Here is a 23,192-nt window from a genome sequence, read left to right as displayed (position 1 = left end):
CTCACATTGCATCCTACATCTGGGCTGTGGCAGTTGTGAGGTATGCCACACCCATACATATAGCTCATATTGACACTAATTGGAGATACATGTGCTTACCAAAGCAAATCTTGTCCCATCCATGGCTGTGGAGGACGGCCCTCCTCAGAACTGGGACAGGCGGATCTTAGCAGAGCTCACAAGCCACTGACTCTACCTTCCCCCATGCCCCATATGTTATGGAGCCCAACTCCATGTGGTTTCCTTCTACGCGAACATGAAGGCAGGACTATGAAAATCACCACCCCACCCTACAGATGGGAAAGTACTACAAGCACATGGGATTACTACCGCTCTGAGCTGTGGAATCCACAGACACCTCCCCACTCAGCAGAATTCCCCAGATCTCAGACTAGAAACTTAGACTATGAACTTTGCAATAGGATTTGCTCTGCAATTGATAGGCAGTTACATGTTAAATATACCTAAATATTGCTATATACATATGCAATGGATGCATTTGTGTATGTTTTTTTCCATTAAAAAAATCCTACCACCACGTTGAGAAAATGCCAAGGTTGCATAGCTAAGCACTCAGTGTTTGTCATTTGAAAATTAGTGTCCCAGAATCTAGCCAGAAAACAAAAGACCAGGATTTTCCGTTAGTGTTTAATTTTGACTGCATTTGGCACGTTTGTTCCTTTGTCAATGCTACAACAAACTAATTTAGCTAGAGACTATAAATTTGACATGGTGCCATTTTCACAAGAAAGCCACTGTTATAGTCCAACTTGCTGTTGTCCTAATTATAATAATTTAGCAGTTTTATATAATCTAGTCCAACAACGTAATCACTGTTTCTCCTTTTTGTGTTCATACCTAATACTGCCGTATGTAATACAAAAACATTTTTAGATAGATGTCTGGGAAAATATTAGCATATTAATTTTAAAACTTTCGGCATCTTTCCTGAGACACATTTCTGCTATGCTAATGACACTGTGATTAAATGTGGACTGCAAAGAGGTTCGACAGATTTTAATTAATGAACACTTCTAATGTGATTTAACTGTTAACCATGGCTGATTGTTTCGCTCTGTTAGTGTCAGGTTTCATAGGTTCCCATTGCCACATGCTAACAACCAGAGACGCAGTTAATGATAAAAGTATTTTTATATGACTAGGTAAGGAGGCTTCTGTTTGCTGACAAACTAAGATTAAAAGCCTCCATAAAAATAAGATGTGTGTGCTTGGGTAGTGTTGTTCTATTGTTTTGGCTACGCTTTTTATGTGCAAGTCAAGGTGCAGGTTCTGCACATTAGTCAGAAAGAAAAATGCACACACTGCCACGGGGAGTAGGAAAGCAAAGATTTTGGTGTGGCAGTGAAATGTGTGTATTGGAAAAAAATAAAACTTGTATATCCTGGAGGACTGAACAAATAGTCAGCATCTGAAATTTACATGAATCCATATTCAATGAAGCAACCATTTTGTTGAAAGATTGTAATGGCTAGGGGAATACAGAAATGTGACTATATTGAAGTCTTGTGGGACTGTGCTTTTTTTGGTTTCTCTGGAACTTAAAACAAACCCCTCAAAACAAAACATCCTCTGTAGTCTTTCCTTTCCCCAAACCGGGTCAGGCTGAAATCTCCAACTGATTAGGAGATCCAATCACCATTCTAGCTAAGCATTAACAGTATACTTGCATAAAGAAAGTACTTGCCACTATTTACTAACAGATATGTTTTCTATGAGATTCACTTTGCTTTAAAATCTGCAGCTAGCATTTTACTCTGGCTGATAATGGCTGTGTAGTCAACGATGGTCAAAACAACATGCTGTTTGTATTCACTAGGTCAGATAAGCATTCGTTCCCAAATAAACCCTTTGCCTGATTGTCCTTCTTTTCTATAATCTCACAGGTAGAATGACAGCTGTTGTCATGGTAACTATTTTTTATTGAATAACACCGCAATAATCTCATAAAAACCTGTATAACTTCTTGACATGTAAATTATTGCTGCCTTGAAGCTGAAGGAACTTACTCTTCTTTTTTTCTCCTTGAAATTTTTAATGTGTCACCATGAATGCAATATGTTTAATTCATATATGTACACTTTCTTATTTTTACTATACTGAATTCATGCTAAATAGAATTGTGTGTCCAACAATTTACAGCAAAGGACTAGAAATCAGGACTCCTGGGTTCCATTCATAGTCCTACTCATACCCTGCACAGCACCTCTCTGCATCTCAGTTTCCATGTCTGTGAAATAGGTAAAAAATACTTGCAGTGTAAAGAGACTCAGTTAATTAATGTTTGATTTGTTTGTAAGTTCTCAGATATAAGGAGTGTTAAATGCAACATATTAGTAGTAGTAAGTAAATATCCTAAACAGAGAAAAGCCAGATGGGTGAAACATACAGAAGTGCACACAGACCCCTGCCATAACGTAAAAAGGAGGGCTCTGGTATGAGGGAAGGGGAAAATGGGGGCACACACAGCCTCTGTCACAGGGAGAATAGAAGACTCCAAAATGAGGGAAAGAGGGAATGGAGGCACCCAGAATCCTCGTTGTGGGATATTGGGGAATACGGGAATAAGGGAAGGGGATACCCAAAGCCCTTGACATGGGGTGAAGGTAAGAATAGGGCACATACAGAGTCCTTTCCACTGGAGTGAAGGGGGGGGCCTAGAATGGAGGGAGCAGGGAAACAGGGGAACACAGAACACCAGTAGGGTCAGATTGAGAACGCTGGTATCAGAGGAAGGGAGAAATTGGGGACACACAGAACCCCTGACAGGGGAGAGACTGGGGGAATTTCTGAAATAGAAGGGGTTGGAAGATAGCTCACAGGGAGCATATGGGGTGGAATAGAGGAACGTACAAAGCCCCTGGTGTGTGCAACAACTTCTGTCTAAAGAAGCTATGAAGTGTGTGACCACTTTGTTATTTATTATTTGCTTTTCCATAGAGCCTAGAGGCACTTATCATGGACCCAGTGCTGCTAGGTGCAGTACAAACAGAACAAAAAGATGGTCCCTGTCCCAAGTAGCTTACATTCTAAATACAAGAAGACAGACAACAGATGGACACAGACAGACGTCGGAGTACAGAGGAACACAAGGAAACAATGAGACTGTATTGGCCAGGATAACAGTCTGTGGGTCTCAACACACCATTTTTTTTTTGTAAGCAAAGGATTGTTGTAAAGAACTATTTGAATAAGGATAATCAGGGAGCTTTGTAGGCATTCACAAGAAATTCCACCAAGCATGAGGGACAGCCTGGGAGAAAACACCAAGATAGTCGTCGAAAAAATTTAAAAGTGAAGGACAGCACCAGCCCAATTGAAAAATGGGAGTCACCATCTCAAAAGTGAGTAAGAGATGACAGGTGGGGAGGGACTGACTGTAAAAGGCCTAGAAAGAGAATACAAGCAGCTAAAGTGTTTATACTAAAATTGTGTGCAGAATCTTGCACCAAGCTACCCCTAGAGAGGGGGGGTCAAAAGATAGTTTGTTTATTCTTCTTTACCACCAAGAGACAATTTAGATACTTGAGTGATGATGGCCTTATAAATACCTTGTTTGAGAGATGAAGAGGAGACATTATTCAGTCATGTATAAGGGGGTAAAACTAGGATCGATGGGATATAATTAAGAAAATGTAGGATAACATGCCGGGGCGGGACAGGGGGCGGAGGGGAATCTTCCTCACAACAAGATCTAACAGTATGTGGAATAGTACCTCAAGGGAAATAGCAGAAGCCCCTTCACTTGAGACATTTCACACTACTGCATGAAGCATTAGATAGTGTATTGTAAGGAAACCCCCTATATTGACAGAAAGATAAACTAATGAGCTACGAGGTTTTTTGCAGCTGTAATTTGGTGGCACTGTTATGATTTTTATATTTGTTTGCTGAGAATTTTGTAGAGAATATGAAACATACCGATTTCAGAATATCTGCTTCTTCCATAATATATTGTATATGTATGCGTATATATATACACACATACATTGTATACCTACCCACACTATATATATGGTGGAAGAAGCAGACATTCTGAAACTGGTATGTTTCATATGAATTCATTTTTAAATCAAAATTGAAATATACATGTGACAAAGGTGTAAAATTTTAACAGTGAGTAATTAACCTTTCAGAGAACTTATCACGGTGATGGACAATTTTTAAAATAAACATTGGATTTTTTTCCCCCTAAAAGATATGGTCTAGGAAATATTTTGGGGAAGTTCTAAGGCCTGCATTATACAGGACATCAGACTTGATCACAATTGGCCATTATGGCCTTGAAATTTATAAAAGCTATTAAACTATTCACACATACTATCAAAAAGCTAAGAGCAAATTTCATATTATTAATAATATTATTTATCATCCGTATTGTAGAAGTATCCAAAAGCCTGTGATATCAGAATTCCCTTGTACTAGGTGCTTTACAAACCTATAGAAAATGACAGACCCTATCCCAAACAACTTACAATCGAAAAAAATCAGTTTTATTGGTAATATTTTTTTAAAATGGTCTTATCATGGAAAATCAAAATAATCATAACAGCAGCTGCATGGACATCACCATAAGTTATTCTGATATACCCTAGTTTCATGGTTTCTTTGAAGTAAATGAAAGGAATACAAATGTTGGGCCAAATTCTTTTCAAACTCCATCAGCAGAATTTTGCTGCTTTGAGGTCCTGACCTCAAAGTAGTCATGCCAGGTTTACACCAGTATAACAGAGTGGAATTTGAATTTCTGTTTCCAAATGTTAAATGTAATTTATTTTAATGTACTTGAAGTGTACATAGTCTAGAAATCTAATGACACTGGAAGAAATGTTAATATAACTGTGAATGAGTCAAAAACTTTCTTTGAACAATTAAATACCCCGGAACACACACAGCAACAAAGCAATGTTTTCAGATTGCTCATCTGTCATTCTAATGAGCCTTTATAATGTGAAGCAAATGGAAAATATATATATTGTCTGGAAAAGTGTAACTAAGAATCTGGAAGGTGCTTGCTATGCATAGAAGAAAACTGTCTTCTGCACAGCACATAGACAATAGAGCAAGCTGGCAGCCTTCAGCATTTTACGACTGTATAATGAGGAGCAATGGAAGCATGGTTGTGAAATCGAATAAGCTGCATATTTTACCATTTCCTGTGCATAAACTAATTGTTTTAGAATTGTGATGCTTCCTTCTTACAGTGGTGATCTTAAGAAAAGTAAAATGTTTCATACTGAGATAGATAAAGCTCTCTCTCTGGAAATTGTCCTTGTTGATGTTACCTACTGTATGGATTTGACTCATGAAAGTAATAAGAAAGGACATCGTCTTTTTAGTTTTAAGTTTGGCAGGTCTATCCAACTACAACTTATAAGACGATGCCGTTAAAAAGCCTGCATGTGCTGCTTTATAAATTCCAAAGTGACCATTTGTTAGCATTAGAATACAGTCTGTAGCATCATAGGCGGCAGCACTGGAATTCACCATATTTTATGACAGATTTCAGAGTAACAGCCGTGTTAGTCTGTATTCGCAAAAAGAAAAGGAGGACTTGTGGCACCTTAGAGACTAAACAATTTATTTGAGCATAAGCTTTCGTGAGCTACAGCTCACTTCATCGGATGCATACTGTGGAAACTGCAGAAGACATTATATACACAGAGACCATGAAACAATACCTTCTCCCACCCCACTCTCTTGCTGGTAATAGCTTATCTAAAGTAACCACTCTCCTTACAATGTGTATGATAATCAAGGTAGGCCATTTCCAGCACAAATCCAGGGTTTAACAAGAACGTCCAAGGGGGAAGAGGGGGTAGGAAAAAACAAGGGGAAATAGGTTACCTTGTATAATGACTTAGCCACTCCCAGTCTCTATTCAAGCCTAAGTTAATTGTATCCAATTTGCAAATGAATTCCAATTCAACAGTTTCTCGCTGGAGTCTGGATTTGAAGTTTTTTTGTTGTAATATAGCAACTTTCATGTCTGTAATCATATGACCAGAGAGGTTGAAGTGTTCTCCGTCTGGTTTATGAGTGTTATAATTCTTGACATCTGATTTGTGTCCATTTATTCTTTTACGTAGAGACTGTCCAGTTTGACCAATGTACATGGCATAGGGGCATTGCTGGCACATGATGGCATATATCACATTGGTGGATGTGCAGGTGAACAAGCCTCTGATAGTGTGGCTGATGGTCATGCGATTACAGACATGAAAGTCGCTGTATTACAACAAAAAAACTTCAAATCCAGACTCCAGCGAGAAATTGTTGAATTGGAATTCATTTGCAAATTGGATACAATTAATTTAGGCTTGAATAGAGACTGGGAGTGGCTAAGTCATTATGCAAGGTAACCTATTTCCCCTTGTTTTTTCCTCCCCTCCTCCCCTCAGACGTTCTTGTTAAACCCTGGATTTGTGCTGGAAATGGCCCAACTTGATTATCATACACATTGTAAGGAGAGTGGTCACTTTAGATAAGCTATTACCAGCAGGAGAGTGGGGTGGGAGGAGGTATTTTTTCATGCTTTGTGTGTATATAAAAAATCTTCTACACCTTCCACAGTATGCATCCGATGAAGTGAGCTGTAGCTCACGAAAGCTTATGCTCAAATAAATTGGTTAGTCTCTAAGGTGCCACAAGTACTCCTTTTCTTTTTACCATATTTTATGTTTCTCTTAAAAAGAACTCTCTTTTCTTTTAGACATTATTTTTGTTTCCCTTTTAGACATTGCTGTTATTATAGAACATTAATAGTATTTGTGGGAGAGGAAGAAAATACTTGTTCTATTGTCCAGGACTTTCTAAAAGATGGCATTTGTCTAATCAATTGACTATTTCATCAGCACTCATACAAAACAAGGTGAATTGCCTATTTTATATAGAACTACTAAGGCATAGAAATTGCAAGGTCCCCAGGCAAAGAAAGTAAAATTGGATAATCACTACACAGTTATACTTCCATGAAGAGAAAAATTACTGTATTGTTTGTTGACGTACAAAGGAAGCTTCATGTAGGTGCAGTGTATATTTTTTTTTATTTATTACATATGTACACACACACACACTTATATGTATAAACAATAATAAAATAGCCCTTGCTGAATGCACAAGGAATTCACTAATTTAAAATGTTACATTATAAAAATAAGAGATTTTCCACAACCTTGCAGTTTCAATTCTGTGTTTTTTGTGTATGTATGTGCATGCGCCCATGCACATGTGTATGTGTGTGTGTCTTTTTCAAAGCCTGATAACGCCAGCAAATATGAGCCAGGTTGCAGGAGCAGATTCAGAACTCTTGCTCCCTCAGGCCAGCAGAGAGCAAGCATATGGCAGCAGAGACCACTGGCCTCCAGGGAAAGGGTACAGTCAAATCATCCAGCCAGCAGTCCTCTACAGGCTGATTCATGAGAAAGTGGCATTGACTTTAGCTCCACAGGCAACAGCTCATCTGTATTCACAGAGAAACATTAAGTGTTGCAGATTCAGCAGTTAAACAAAGGCAGAGGTACGGATTCCTAAAGAAAATAATAATATTAAAATAAACTTGGACTGAGGCACAAAGTTCAGATTCTGAATTGAGTCTGAATCTGACTTCTCCAAATTTCAAATGTGTCAATTACATAGAGCTGTAAAATTTGTATCCACTTCTGAATTAAAGGCTGTTCTTCCACAAAGTTTGGGGAGGAGGAAGTTCTGATGTCTATCAATAATGAATTTAAAAAGGGAGCAGGTATATTTACATTACATTAATATAAGCATCTATGAGAATATTATCACATAATGAGATTATTTTTCTGATACTCTACAAGACAAACTTTGGATGTGGTGCCTTGTGACTAGAATTTGTCAAAATTTACCAAAATTTGAAAATACAAAATATAGTCAGGTCTCTTGTCATGTGGTGGTTACTAGTGTCTCAATATTTGGGCAGTAATGCAGATTGGCTTACTACCTCTCATCTGTGTCTTCTCCCGATAAGCTTTGGCCATGCATCCGCACTAGTGCCACAAGCATCGGTGTTTGAAAAATGAGATGGAATGTTTGCAAATATTTCAGTCACAAATTTTGATCTTCTTTCTGTCAAAATTTGACATTTGGAAAAATGTTGAAAAAAAACTTTGTGAAGAGTGAACTTGTCTACATGTCTGAGAGGATAAGTCTACACTGCAATCAGAGGAGTGATTGTAGCAGATGTAGACAAAACCGAGCTAGCTTTAATCTTGCTAAAATGAGTATCAACAGCCGTGAAGCTGTGGCACCATGGGCTGTACAAGCCTGCCAGGGACATGAGTGCTTAGGTGACTAGTCTGCACTGAAGTCTGTGTTACTGCAGTTTCACTGACGTTGGTATTTGCGCTTGCTAGATTAAAGCTAGCTCAGGTATGTTTACATGTCCTGCAACCACACCTGCAACTGCAAAGTAGAGATACCTGAAAAGTTATGTTCACACAGTCCAGAATAAAAACAATACCATGTGACCTAGGCATGCAAAAAAAACCTAACACACACAGCTCAACTTCAGATACAGAATACTGGCAACAAACTGCCTGTGTTTGATCTAGAGCAGTGGTTCCCAAACTTGTTCCGCCGCTTCTTCAGGGAAAGCCCCTGGTGGGCCGGGCCGGTTTGTTTACCTGCCGCATCCCCAGGTTCGACCGATCGTGGCTCCCAGTGGCTGCGGTTCACTGCTCCAGGCCAATGGGAGCTGCGGGAAGCGGCAGCCGGTATGTCCCTCAGCCCATGCCGCTTTCAGCAGCTCCCATTGGCTTGGAGCAGCGAACCGCGCCTACTGGGAGCCGCGATTGGCCGAACCTGCAGACACGGCAGGTAAACAAACCAGCCCGGCCCGCCAGGGGCTTTTCCTGCACAAGTGGAGGAACAAGTTTAGGAACCACTGATCTAGAGACCAGAATCTCTGCAGAAATTACCCTGGGCACAGATTCTGACAGACCTGTACATAGGGGCACAGAATCAGGAAAGAACACAAGCAGCCCTGCCAACAATGCAGTAGTGCATATTGCCTCAAAGAGTGTGTCGCCATGCCCCTCCCCCCAGCCTGTTGGGCAGGACCAGCATGCAGGGAGAAGTACACAGCACCCGATGGGAAGATGTAGCAGCAGCATTCCAAGGAACTCTGGGAGGCAATTTCTCCCCCAACTCCCGCAAGTGTAGTTTGGCTCTGCTCTGACCCCTTATTCTGGTGTGCAGGCAGTTTGCACAGTGTATCCTCTGGAAGAACAAATACATCCGAGAAACTGCAGACCATACACAGACAGGAAGAGAGGCAACTTTTCCCTAATAAATCATTATAAATTATTCACCCAGTTCTTTGCATAGTTAAGTTTTAGGACTCAATTCTGCTGATGTCACTGGGAGTTTTTGTATTGACGGAGATCAAGGCTAAGGGCTTGTCTAGACTTAAAAAGCTGCAGCAGTGCACCTGTAGCACTTTAGCAAAGACACTACCTGCATCTAGGGGACACACTTTTCAGCATAGGTGCTCCACCTCTCTGAGAGGTGGTCGCTTGTCGAAAGGAGAATTCTTCTGTTGACCTACTGCTGTCTACACCGGGGGTTAGGTCAGTTTAATTGCATTGCTTAGGGGTGTGGTTTTTCACTTCCCCTGAATGATATAGTTATACCGACCTAATTTCCTAGTGTAAACCAGGCCTAAGGGCATAATCCTGCAAATACCAGCCGTGCTAGCTACTTTGAGGAGTGCCCTGGATTGAAGCAGCTCTCCTTGAAGTCTGTGGGACTACTTGCAGTAGTTTGCAGTATACTCTCTAGTGAAAATGTTGGTAGGAATACACCCTCCGATTATAACCTCCTTGGGAACAGTGTCATGACTTCCTCTACACACACTGCCAAGCACACTTCAGCCATTTAGCGAACAAAAGTAATTTTGAAATTTCCAATTCTGAAGGTGATTGAAACCAAGAAGTACAAAGGTACAAAAGAAATTACAACTTTTTTTTAAAAAAGGTGATCAATAGTTTCCTCTCTCTCTCCCCCCCCCGCAAAAAAACACCTCAATAAAAGTTAAAATGTTGGTCAAGAATATGTGGTGTTGTTTTTGCCTTTTGTATCCTAACTGATTCTCTCATGCTTATTATTGCCTATCTACCTTTCATTCTCATAAACTCCACTGAGGTTATTCACAATATACATGAAAGATATATATATAATTTCCATTTCTTGAAAAAAATCCCTTATTTAAGTGACTCCTCAGTGCCAGAGTTCAAGAAGTTGATTATGCACAAGATGAGCAAGTAGTGCAACAAGAGGAAGTGATGATATACATTTTCTAACCGCTGTTACATTGTAGTCATATTTTACAACATTGACTTTTTTTTCCCTGAGCTTTTGCACTACCTTTGAGTTTACCCTTTGGGCTAATTTGTAGTTGACCTTAGTAAGATAGTCCTTTTAGTCAACATTTTTGTGACAGACTATCATTGATTTAACAGTCATGCACGGTGTCTTAAAAATCTATATCTATCTCTATATATGGGGGGGAGGGAGGGAAGAGCAAGAGAGTGTGGTAGGACTTGATAATATTACATCTTGGGTTTTTATCACAACTTTACAATTTACCAAGTTACTCCATCATTCTTTATACCAGACTTGGGATGTTGATGATTTACAGCACATTTTGTCCCTTTTGGCAAACAATTTGTAACTGGAATAGAATTAATACTTTTGGGAGAAAGGGAAACAGACAGACAGACAGACACACACACACACACAGAGTGTACCACATGCTTTTTATATGCGTGTTGATGTGAAATATGTCCGTTTTGTACGTGTGAAATAACAGATGGCCAAATTAATTGGAATTACTCCTGATATACAGTAGTGCAACTGGGGGCAGATTTTGGCCCAAAGAAAGCACATACATTCAGATTAAAACTGCAATAATAGCAAATACTAAACTGAAAATCCAAACTCTTTTCCAAGAAAGACTTTTTCCAAGAAAGAAATCTTTGAGAAACATCATCATAAAGAGATGTTGGATTATTCTAAAATAATTCACTCACTCAATTTTTTGACGCATTGCAGGTGCAATTTATTTTTAGTGCACTGCCATGCTGCATCACACTATGTACTGTGTTTTATTATGACAAGTGATGGGGAACTTTGTTTAGGTCAGATAATCCATGAAACGTTTGGATGTTTGTCTGAAATTAGCCAAAAAATGTGAATATTCATTTTTCCAGTCTCCCTCTTTCTTCTTTCTCACCTCCTTCCCTGCACCAGCACATCTGTCATTCTATTCAATGCATCTTTCTATTCTCCTGAACATTTGCCGCAGACCATTAGCAGACCTCTAAGCACCCTTTGCTCAAAACAGAACTATGGAGCCTAGCTCACTGTTCCTTCCCCGAATACCACCACAGAACTGACAACAGTTGAGGAGAAGGAAGCACAGAAGGGGGACTTATCCAGGAATTTTCAATTATACACTATGGGATCAGTTCAGTTTGACCTGGTTCTTCTTCTTCTTCTTTTTTTTTTTTAAGCTGGCTTACTCATCTGTACATTATGGCATCATTCTTGGCTGTTACACAGACGATGCAAGTTCAGGAACAAATTTAAAAACAAGTGAACCACTGGGTACTCCACCTTTCTTCTCCATACTTATCTGGATCTCTTTCTAGGGGTTCTTACCTGAGTTCTCTTCCAAAATGTGTCCCTTTAGGTCTCATGATGTTTTAAACATATTTGTAAGAATGCAGCTTAAATGCCATTGAAAGCAAGTTATTTCCTACTTCCCAAGTGCACTCCTGTGAGCAGCCCTGCTACCATATGCTGCCACACAGGAGACAGGCGTTCAAATTTGACTTCCTCCTGCCTTCTCACCCTTGGCTCCTCAGGAGATCAAAGTGTAACCCTTCTGCCCGTCAGAGTTGGCAGCAACAAGGGCCGGGTTCAATATCTAGGGGATTCATTCCAATAACACAATGCAAACTGGCTCGAGCCCCCACTCAGTGACCTGGGACAAATATATACCACCCCCGCTGGGCGCCTCCAAGAGGCAATGCTTCCCCTCTCGCAAGCACATAGTCAGAGTGTAGGAAAAAGCCTTTTAATAACAGAGAGAAACAATGTGGCGTTATGTTGGGGAAACACCACAAACAGGATTCGTAACACAACCCATGAGCAAAAAAAACCGACCCCAAGCAAATTGGGGCATGCTCTTTCCCTTTGGTTCTTTAGTCCAGCAACCCCAAATCACCCAAAGTCCCAAAAGTCCAATGACCCAAAAGTCTCTGTCTCTGGTCATGGCAGCCCCAGAGTTCGAAAGTTTATCTGCAGAGCTTTACCTCCCAACCTGGGTGGAGATGGGGAGGAGGGGAGGAAAGAGGTAAGGGGCACCTTACATGATCTGAAGTTGACCACCCCACAGCTCCATAGGCCTTCGCTCCGTTCTGCCAGCCGCCCCACAAACTGCTTCGCTCGCCTCCGCTCCACTGCCCAAAAACAGCTCCCGCCATCCCACAAACTGCTCCATCAGCCAGTCCACGAACTGCTCCGCTCCACGTCCCACAATCAGCTCCCGCCGTCCTATGAACTGCTCCACCAGCCTGTCCACAAGGCACTCCAGCCGTCCCACAAACTACTCCACAATATATCTTCAGGCTCCCCACTACTTAACACAACGCTCAGTGATTTCAGCTCTTAGTCAGTTCAGCTCTTTGGTGATTTCAGCTTGTAGCACGGGATCCTCAGTGCTGGTGCACCATTAGCCCAAAGTGAGCTCAGCAGCCTGTAACTAGGCTCCTAATGGAATCAAAATTAGCTCTGATATTCCACAGTGGGGAGAGGAGGAAGTGCAATTAGCATGTAAGGCCCTCATTCAGGGGCCCATGCCACCAAGTATTAATACTTGTCCCCAACCTCTCTCAATTCACAGAGTTTTGGAACCCATGACCCTTGCCTAGCAAGTGCTACTTAGTTGATGGTGAATCCCTCCATCATAACAAAAGGACAAGTACAGTTCCAAGCACAGTTCCCATAATCAGGGTAATAACAATTTATTCTTCCTGCCCCAATAACAGAGACAATGGGGATCCCACAGTAGCCAAAGTGACCATTTGGGCAGCTATGGCCTCATTCTATGCAAATGAGATCGGCCCCTGAAGTTCTTTTCCACAATGTGCCACACCTCACCACCAGATGTCAGGGTGGAGCTCATCCTGACACTGCTTACAAAAGCAATATGAAAACTGTACAGAACATTCAGTCTCATCGAAGAGGGATGGAGGCTGAGATGGACTAGAAGGATGATTATTGTGGCAGAGCTGAAAGGAAGGAAACTGAGGGTTGAGGTAAGGGTGAATTGTATGTGCTCCTCAGGGCTTTTTCTGGAGCATGAAGCCCACTCCTTCCTCAGAAAAAAGAGAATGATTTCAAATTATTCCTGAACACTGTGACTGTGCACACCATTCACCATTGTGACTGTGCACACCAGTGTGTGTGTGTTCGTGCAGATGCAAGAGTGTGCAGTCAAGACAGCTGAAAAGTCAGCATCATTCCTACAGGAAATAAAACTGAAATAGAGATTTCGTTGGCATCATTTGCTGGAGGAAGGTCCTGCAAACAGTCATTGCAGGGAAACAGGATTTTCCAGTGTCATTCATATACAACAGATGCATGTGTTCATATTGATTACGTATGTAAATGCATGTATACATGCGGTGTACATGATCTCTAAAGACTGTTTGCATGTGCAAAGTTCCAGCTTCCCCACAAACATGATATATTATCCATGCTGTAGATATATATATACAAGAGTGCATGTCAACTGTACTATCCATTCACTTATTCATATAGTTAGCACCTTGGGACAATGTTTTTTTATAGTGCCCACCACATTGCTGTCAAATAAGAAATTATAACATGCAGCAATATAAGATATATCAGCTGTGTATATTATGTTTGAAAAGCTACACTATGTCTGAATCTCAGTGAAAGAGGGATGAGTTAGTTTTGGAATGCTAGAGAAATTAATGTGTATTCACTTGTATCTTGTGTGTTACTTTCTCCAGCTATCCAGAAATGAAATGACTTGTATAGTATTTTCATTGCATAAGCACTACACATACCATATGAGTTCCTCTCCAGTCTCAGAACATTCTCTCTCTCTCATACACACCAGTCCCAAGTTTTCCACACTTACTATCTGATCACCCTAAGAAAACCCTACCTTAGTGAATACTGTGTTAGTGGAAAGTATCACACAGTTGAAATAGAAAAGCTTGGGTGGGTGGAGTTCTCTTAAAGGGGAATGAAGTGGAAAATGGAAGCAAAATACTGAGAGCACAGCAAAAAATAATAATCTCTAACTCTGGAAGAAGAAGAAGTCAGTCTTTCCCCTACATATTGATAGATGATGGAAACTGATTTTAAAACAAACATGACAATACCTAAAAAAGTTAAAATAATTTATATTTACTATAGCTATTGATACAGCTTCTAGTTGGTTAAAAGGAGGGAGAATAGCCAAAGAAGTAACAGTAAAATTGGTAAAACAGCAACGTTCTTGCCTTCAAGATGTCAGCCTTGACTTTTAGTCACATTACAGGTTAACAGGAAGAACTGTGTATGCTGCATTGGTTTCATAATTATTCATCATCCACATAATTCAGTGAGATACATGCTCTGGGTTCAGAAGTGGCAGCTCAGAATTAGGGTTTGTATTTGCCATTGGTGCTTTTTTGGAGTAATAGGTTGAAAACAAAGTACATCCCATGGAATGCTACATAAAGAAAAAATATAAAGCCTAGGGATATTTAGACACATACACTGTCCTCCTGTCTGCTTCATTCAGCAACATTGGAGTGCACAAATATATGGTAATTATAAATCCAAGCCTTCTTTTGAGATGACTTATGGCTTGTTTTCACCTTGGTTGTTGTTGTTATTAAGGGCTTGAATATTAACTATACCATTTGAAAATACTATGCTTATGGGCCATATTGTACCAGACAGAAGAGGCCCAGGCCTGGTAGGCTCAGGGGCAGAGCTGTCCCACCTCAATGGGAATTTCAAGAGCAATTGTGCATCTCTGTGCTTCTAGAATGAGACGCTGCACCATCCCTACTCTGTCTTCATTGTAACTCTCTTCTCTTTCATATATCCAAGGTTAACATTCTTGATACCAATGTTGGTCTCATCTCCTATAACCTCCATATATAATCTTTTGCAAAGTCCTATCACATCTTCTTTAACATCTCCCCAAAACATCCTTTTTTTTCGTTATCCCATCTGCTAAAACTCTTGTCCATATACTTGTCCTCTTGCTTTGATTACGGTAGACTTCTACTGTCCAGATTTCCTACCTCTCACCTTTCCCTCTTCAAGTCTGTCTAAAACTCACTTCTGATTTCATTTACCAATCCTGTCACTCTCCCCATACGCTCCTTTCTCTCTCCATTGATTGTCTGTCCTTTACCATATCACTAGTTTCATTTGTACCTAATCCCATTCACATTCCATATGCTTTTCCCACCCTTTCACTTTACTGGCCCTTCGTTGCCTTTCTCCTTCTCCGTTTCTCCCTTCCTCTGCTCTCTGCCACCATCTCTTTCCTCCTCAGTTGCCTCATTAAAGATCGTCTCTTTCAACAAAGCCTGCCCCTTCTCATCAGTAACCCCTATGCTTTCCTTCACCTGATCCGCTACACAGTGCCCTGTCTGATTTGCCTTTTCTTACTTAGATTGAAGCTTCCTTGAACAAGAATCATGTGATATCTTAATCTATGTTTCTAAAGTGCTACATACCATTATGGGATATATAAATTATTCTTAATAATATAATTAATGCTCAGGAACCATTTCCCCCTGCAGGCATATCTTTGTGTTTCCCTTCTAGTTTTTTCTTCGGAATGCCCAGTCGGTCCAGTTCATATAAGGATTAGCCTACAATTTCTTTCTTGTCCCTCCCCCTTTCAATTTAATTAAGCCATTTTCTTGCCTAGAGCTTGGCAAAAACATCATCTGAAACCAGGTCTACATTATGTTTGTGCTACTATACAATTAAAACAGCTTAGCATATTAAATGTGTTTTGGTAAAGAAATTGACATTCAGGCTAAAAACGCATATACGAATTTCAGTAGAAGTGATTCAAAGCAACCAAGACATCAAAATCTGGAGAAGAATTATAACTGATATGCAAACCCTATCGTAACTATGCCAGTGCTACTGGGTCTGCTGCAGTTAGATTTGAAAAGTTCCTCATACAACTAATTGTACTGAACTGCAGGAAGATGACAGTTCTAGCCCCATATATCACGCGCGCGTGTGTGTGAGAGAGACTGGAATAGAACGGAATGCTGTTTTCCAAATTCTTTGACAGGGCACTAGTGTGTTTGTAAAGAGGCTTGACATGCCTTCAAGTGAGCATCTATGTATATCTTGCCTTGACAGCCATAGAGTACAAGAATTGCCAAAAAACACATTACTTTCAGTTTAATATTGGTAAACCTTAGAAATCGTTGTTTATTTTCTATGGCCCAATTCTGATGTCCTCACTCACACTGAGTGTTCTGCAATTAGTCACGTTGTTTTCAATGGGCCTACTCTCAGAATAAGATACTACACACTGAATTTCAATATATTCCTAGGTGTCTGTATCGCTCTACCTATCTGTACAGGTATATGTCTAGACAGCTGCAGATATAGATATATAAAACAAAATGTGCACCAGAATTGCACAATGAAACAAACATATCCCCATTCAAGACATATACAAAAAGACATATGAAGGAATATAAATTAACACATTACCAATACACTCTATTAACAAGTACGTTTTGCATGTATTTTCCTTTCCTTCAACCACATTCGTTCCCTTCATCTTCTTCTTCCCAGCTTTCTCTCTTTGCCCATACTAACTCCCTCGTTTTCAGATCATATGGCTAAGTGGTTAAGCCCACTATCAGTTTCCAGACATAAGATCTTTCATTTTCATGTTTTTGGCTGATTATAGTTGTACGTGGAGGAAAATAAATGAGTATGTGTCCACATATTGTAGGTGCTACATCTGTGTACAAATACACACAACCCAATAATTAAACATCAACAAAATAGGATTATAGTGGCATGTTGGAATAAATCTTGATAAATCCTCCTCAGTAACAATACTCCACAGCATCATAAACAGACTATAAACCTGGGCCAGTGAAGTATTGTTGTGCAAAGAATACCAATTTAATATAACTGATAGTCATGTTCTTATTACTGAGGATCTCAACCTATTGTCCTACAGCTGAGCAGTTTGGTCAAGAAAGGATTTAAAAAATGAAATAGGAATGAAATAAATATATATATTTTTCCATCATTAGTGTACTGGGTTATTTTAAAGGGTGACTTTTCAAAGCTCTTTATATGTTTAGGCGTACATACCCACAATGGACATTTCTGGAACAGTGGCATGATATGGGCCATCAAGAAATTCTGGTGCATTGTCATTGATGTCTTGAACCTTAATGATGAATTCTGAAGGCGGCTCCAGAGGTTTGTTTGTATCCCTATCAACTGCTTGCGCTGTTAGTGTGTACTCTGCCTTTTCCTCACGGTCAAGTCTTTTCATAGCATGAATATCTCCAGTCTTGTCATTGATCACAAAGATTGTCCCAGCTCCATCTCCTGACAGGATATACTTGATTTTGCTGCTTCCAGGATCCAAGTCTGTGTGTAGCTAAAATGACAAATAAGCATTTTAGTGATAAAAACCAGCATTTACTTTTCGCATTGGTCTAGCCATGCATTTCTCAAGTTATTCTTTTGTACTTTAATCTAAGATCCTTCGATCCATATCTCAGCTTGAATACGCAAGGAGAGTAAGGACTTGTATGCATACTAATCAAAATTGAATGTAATCATAGGCATAATTAGACTTACTATTTAAAAAGCAGCTGTTTTATATATTTAAATCCCTATTTCTAAACATAAATGTCTTCAGATCTATTATGAGCCAAAATGAACAAACACTAAATGTCCTTAATCAATTAGATCAAGGAGCAAATGAAGGATAAGCAATAATATATTTTTAAATCTAGCTACTTATTTTCATGCATTACTTCCTTTCAGCTTATTTTCAGAAAGTGATGGGTGTTTAAAAATGAATTAAACACATTTGGCAAGTTTCATCTGAGTTAATGTTTTTAATTGACAGCATTACCAAAAATCTTACAACTGCATTTTAACTCAGTTGTTGAACTGAACTAAAAAGATTCTTAAATCCTTATTCCCAAAGGGTTATTCATGAAAGAGTGTTTTGTGAAAGCAAGCTACCAGAAAAATGGAGAACGATTATTTTCCTTGGACACACTTTTCTTCACAATTTCTTTCCATCAAAAAAACGATTTTTAAATTGTATTTAGTGCTTCAGCAAAATGAGAAGATAAGATTAGAAAACTCTGAAATAACACAGAAAAAAATCCAAATGCAAGCAGCTCTTCTCTTACACTTTTCAGTCTTTGTCAACTAAGTGCTTGAACCAAAGCTCACTGGAGTGGGCTCTGGAACAACCCTAAAATGCCAGGTGAAATCAAATAATCAATTAATCTTCAAGTATAAGATGTGTCTTTTATTATTTCAAGTTTATTAATGTCAATATATATTGAAATGAAGGAATATATTATTATAATTCATTTATAGTGATATTAAGCCAACCGGAAGATTACTTTAGTTTATATACATATTTAACGTTCTTTGAACACATTTAGTAAGGGAAATTGTATAAAAAAGAGTATCATTTGAATTAAACATCTTGCACATCTTCTTCACAAAATATGTTCTGATAGAGGTTTGTATAACCTGGTAATCAGCAACAAGCACCTAACAGATTTTGCTTTCACAATGGTCTTCATTAGAGGATAAAATGAGATGAAAAAATTCCTTATGTATTTGCTGTCACCCTATACTGTAATTGATGCACCTAAATGATCTTATAGTTATGTGCTTTCATAGATATTTTTCAGGTTTGGATCACAAATGTTGATAAATTAGCCCATACCCTTGCTTTGAGGTACTTGGGCTTCAGTAAAGATGAGACAGTTTACATAACAATGTTAGAGCACCTTGCCTAGCTTCATCTCTAGATGACTGCAATTGTCCGCTGTGCTTATTGCAACAAGTTTGGTCTTCTGGAGTTGGATTTAGGATTTATACAGTAGTTTGAATTTTGGACAATCAGTTTGAATCTTTGGAAGAGTTGGAGCTGGCATCTGTTATTTGACTTCCAGCCATATGGAGCCAAACAACTTAGTTGTCCCACAAAGATCTTCTGGGTGAAATACTGGCTCCATTAACTCATTCTATCTCCACCTGCCCTTCATACCCTTTTTCTTCCTCCCTTCCATCTTCTCTATTGCCCTGTCCTCCTCTGATCAAAACCCTAAAACAAACAAAAAAACACAAAACTAGCATGATGTTCACAAACCATCACTCTGTTTGTAGGTTCTATCTCTTTCCCTTATCTTTGTCTATCTTCTTTATAAAGAGTGTAAACTCTTTCAGACAGTAGGGGACAGTCTACTATTTTTTATTTGTACAGTGCCTAGCACAACAGAGACTTGTTCCTGATTAGCCCCTAGGCACTGTTTTAATAAACACAACAAACAATAACAACATTAATGTCAATAGCAAAATCCGCAATGATGTCAAATGTGCCAGGATTTCATCCCTGTGTTTTGATGGGCAATCTACCGTGCGTTGATGATTTATGTCTTAGTATGTTAAGCCCTTAAAAATTATTAGATTTTTTTAAGTAGAAAGAGGGACATATAGAAACTTCAGATGCTGTGAATGGGTTGATTCCCCAGTCTGCTATTAACCTAGCATGGACACAAAAACACAAGACTGAGCATGCATGCGCACGCTGAATGTGCAAAACTCAATCTTATCTGCAAAACACAAGTCTTTCTTCTCTCTTTCTAGGATTTTCTTGTTTGTTAAGAACAAACAACATAATGCAAGACTGACTTTCCTCCTGATTTGGCTGTTCCTCTCCCCCCTGCACAAACAGAACTAAGTATTATTCACCTTGTACAGTTGTGTTTTCTCTGAGCATGCTCAGTTGAGTTAGGTTGATGTGATATTAGAATATGCCTTTGGGCACTTAATCCCTATTCAACAAAGTACTTAATTTAACTAATTGATTTAAGTGTGCTTACAGGCCTTTCTAATTAAAGACTTATTTTGGAAAAAAAAATCCTGAAAGTATTTTTCTGATGCATCTACACTGGCTAATATTTGGGACTTTGCTAATGAGGAGTGGCCAAACCATCAAAGCTTAAGTCTAAGAACTAGCTGAGTAACAACACAAAGAACACTTTGATTTGTGAATCAGAATTTGGCTAATTAAGTGTAGAATCATGGAAGAGGAGTTGTGGAAGACAGCAAAATCATTAAGTGATGGCAACGATTTTTTAAAGAAATTGCTCAGTTAAGGGAAACTGAGTTAACCATTGAGAGAAGTATGTGCATTCAATAACTGCACAAGACCCATCACCATGGTAGAGACTGAGACTGCACTAAAGAAGATGAAACATGGGAAGGCAGTGGGACCTTACATGGGACCAATTATGGCAGTTAAAGCATTAGATGATGATCTAATGATGATAAACTTCAACCATTTAATCCCCCAAACTAGAAAAACGGCCAATGAGCAGCAGAAGACCATGCTGGTACCTATCTTCAAGTGTGAAATGTATGTGCAGAGGAATTACAGACGCATAAGGTTAATGAGTCATGCAATTAAATGGTTGGAAAGAATTATCAGGAAAAGACATTGTAAGTGACTAAAGCATCAAATAAATGACAGTCAATTCGGATTTATGGCAGGAGGGTAAACAACTAGAAGTACAGGGAGAATCATAATGAATAGCATTTAGTGTACACTGAGAGAAGGCTTATAACAGAGGTTCTAGAGAATAGATATGGGGTCTATGGCCACACAATCTACCAGAGATGTGTTCAGACTATCATGGATGTGTCGGAGGGCAGTACAACATCACTGAGAAGCAGCTGCAGCTACAGTGATCCATTCACAGTGAGGGTAGGTCTATATCCAAGGTCAGTCTTAAGTCCATTCCTATTTGTGATTGCAATGATACCTTCATTCAGGAGGTTAGGGAAGAGGATCCATGCAGTCTGCACTGTGCTTATGATATTATATTGTGTTGCAAAGATAAATTCAAACTGGAAAAGGATTTAGAATGATGGAGGAGTGCATGAGAAGAAAATGGTTTATGGATTAGCCAACAAAAAATTAAATACATGCAATGCTTCATTGAGCGGGACAATGAGAAACCAGTAAAACTAGGTGATATAGAGTTAACCTCTGTGCAACAATTCAAATACCTCAGTTTAGTAATGAGCAATGATGGGCATGTGGATGTGAATATTAGGAGTCTCATGAAGAGTGGTTGGTGCAAATGCAGGGAGTTGGTGGGAATTCTCTGCAATAAGACTATGTTAATTAAAGTATATAAAACCATGATTAGGCCATCCATAATGTAAGGATTGGAATGCTAGCCAATGAAGAAGAGAGAAAAATAACTACTTCACACTGCTGACTGAAAATGCTCAGGTGGATGCTGTGTGAGATGAGAGCTGACAGCCTACAGAGAAATGATACAAGCCATGATATAGGTAGCTCCCCTCATGAAAAAGCTGAGGGAGCATGAACTGAGATGGTTGGGTCATGTGAGATGAGACATAGGATTTGTTGGCCAGAGATTACAAGAGCTATTAGTCACAAGTCAAATACAAAGACTCAGAAAATGGTTGTTCGAGATGCTGAAGGAGTTCATGAAGATCAGTGTCACCTTAGAAAATGCACTCAACAGGAATGCTTGGACATGAAGAACAGGAATCACTAACTCTGACTAACAGGTCACAGTGAAGGCAAAGAAATCTAGAGCCATGGAAGATTTGCAGAAGTTCTTTAATCATATACTAGTGAGACATTGACATTTGGACTGAATACAGCTCATGGTTACTATTAGCACATTGGAAATGTGCCCAAAAGAGGTAGGAGTGCCCAGAAGCATTTTATAACCTTTAAACTGCAATTGATTAGGATCAATGGAAAATACATTTAACTCCCCCCCCCCAAAAAAAAAAGATTAATCTGAGTCAAAAACTATAGTGTCAGGCACCAGCCTGCAGCAGAGCCAGTCTCCTGGCAACTCAGTGAACACAGCTGGTCCTGATATAAGTTCTCTGATAGACTGTGGCACCTTATTAGTTGCAGGAGTCAGTAGGCTGGCTGATACTTAAACTCAATAGCACCAGCAGTCCAGTGGCTGTTTAGCACAGTCCTAATCTGCAGGTGTGCTTTATACTGTCCCTGCCTCTGCCCTCTCTAGCCTTGCTTTAGCCCCAGCCTGTACCATGTCCTGCTCCAGCCTGAACCTGTTCTTGTTCTAGCCCCTAGCTTCCTCCTGACTTCTGATTCCTGGCTTAGACCCTCTTCTCCTTCTGACTGCGACTCCTGTTAACTCTTGGCTTTAGGGCTTTGTATTCTGACTCCTGACCCTGACCCCATCCTGGATCCAACTCTAATAGGTAAACCAGACTCTTGCCTGGTCACTGGCCACCTAGTCACTGACAGTCATATATTCCCAGCCCTTTAATATAAAGCAAATGATAAATGTTGCATTTATTCAAATTGTGTTAATCCTTTATGGTGAGAATCCAAAGTCAAAGGTCAAAACAGCTTTCTGAGATATTAAAGTGCTTTAATACGGAAACTTTATAATAAATAACCTACATAGGTACCAATGTTTCTGAATTATTTTATTGTTTTGATTTTGGATCTAACTGACATCATCACCTTATAGCTTCAAAGCACAAAACTAAGTGATGTTCAAAGTCAGAGAGCATATTATTTTTTCCAACTAACATTCCCTCTGTTGTATGAGATATGAATGATAATAAAAAGCAATTGTCAAGCTTCAGCAGGCTGCGTTCGTGTGAAGGTTCAAGATCATTACACTCATAATTCTATAGGGTCTAGGTGAATTGATAGAGAGGCATAATCAAGAGGATAAACGAATCTGAGTTTCTGCTGAAAAGTCTTCACAGATGTTGGAAATATGAAACTGCTTTCCACACCTGTACCTTTATTCATTACATCTGTGCCT

General features: G+C 39.4%; 1 protein-coding gene across 4 annotated transcripts in view; it reads right to left on the bottom strand.

Annotated features, from left to right (window-relative positions):
- CDH8 (cadherin 8) overlaps positions 1 to 23,192 on the bottom strand; it is a 196,542-nt gene that overhangs the window by 110,865 nt on the left and 62,485 nt on the right. For all 4 annotated transcript variants that reach the window (XM_073307975.2, XM_073307977.2, XM_073307974.2 and 1 more), the window contains one exon: positions 17,443 to 17,737. In XM_073307975.2, coding sequence (XP_073164076.1) covers positions 17,443 to 17,737 — 295 coding nt within the window. The remainder of the gene's footprint in view (positions 1 to 17,442; positions 17,738 to 23,192) is intronic.

This window comes from Lepidochelys kempii, chromosome 12, assembly GCF_965140285.1.
Source record: "Lepidochelys kempii isolate rLepKem1 chromosome 12, rLepKem1.hap1, whole genome shotgun sequence".
Taxonomy (NCBI): Eukaryota; Metazoa; Chordata; order Testudines; family Cheloniidae; genus Lepidochelys; species Lepidochelys kempii.
Note: the sequence above shows the minus strand (reverse complement) of the source record. Positions and strands in the feature narration are given on the sequence as shown.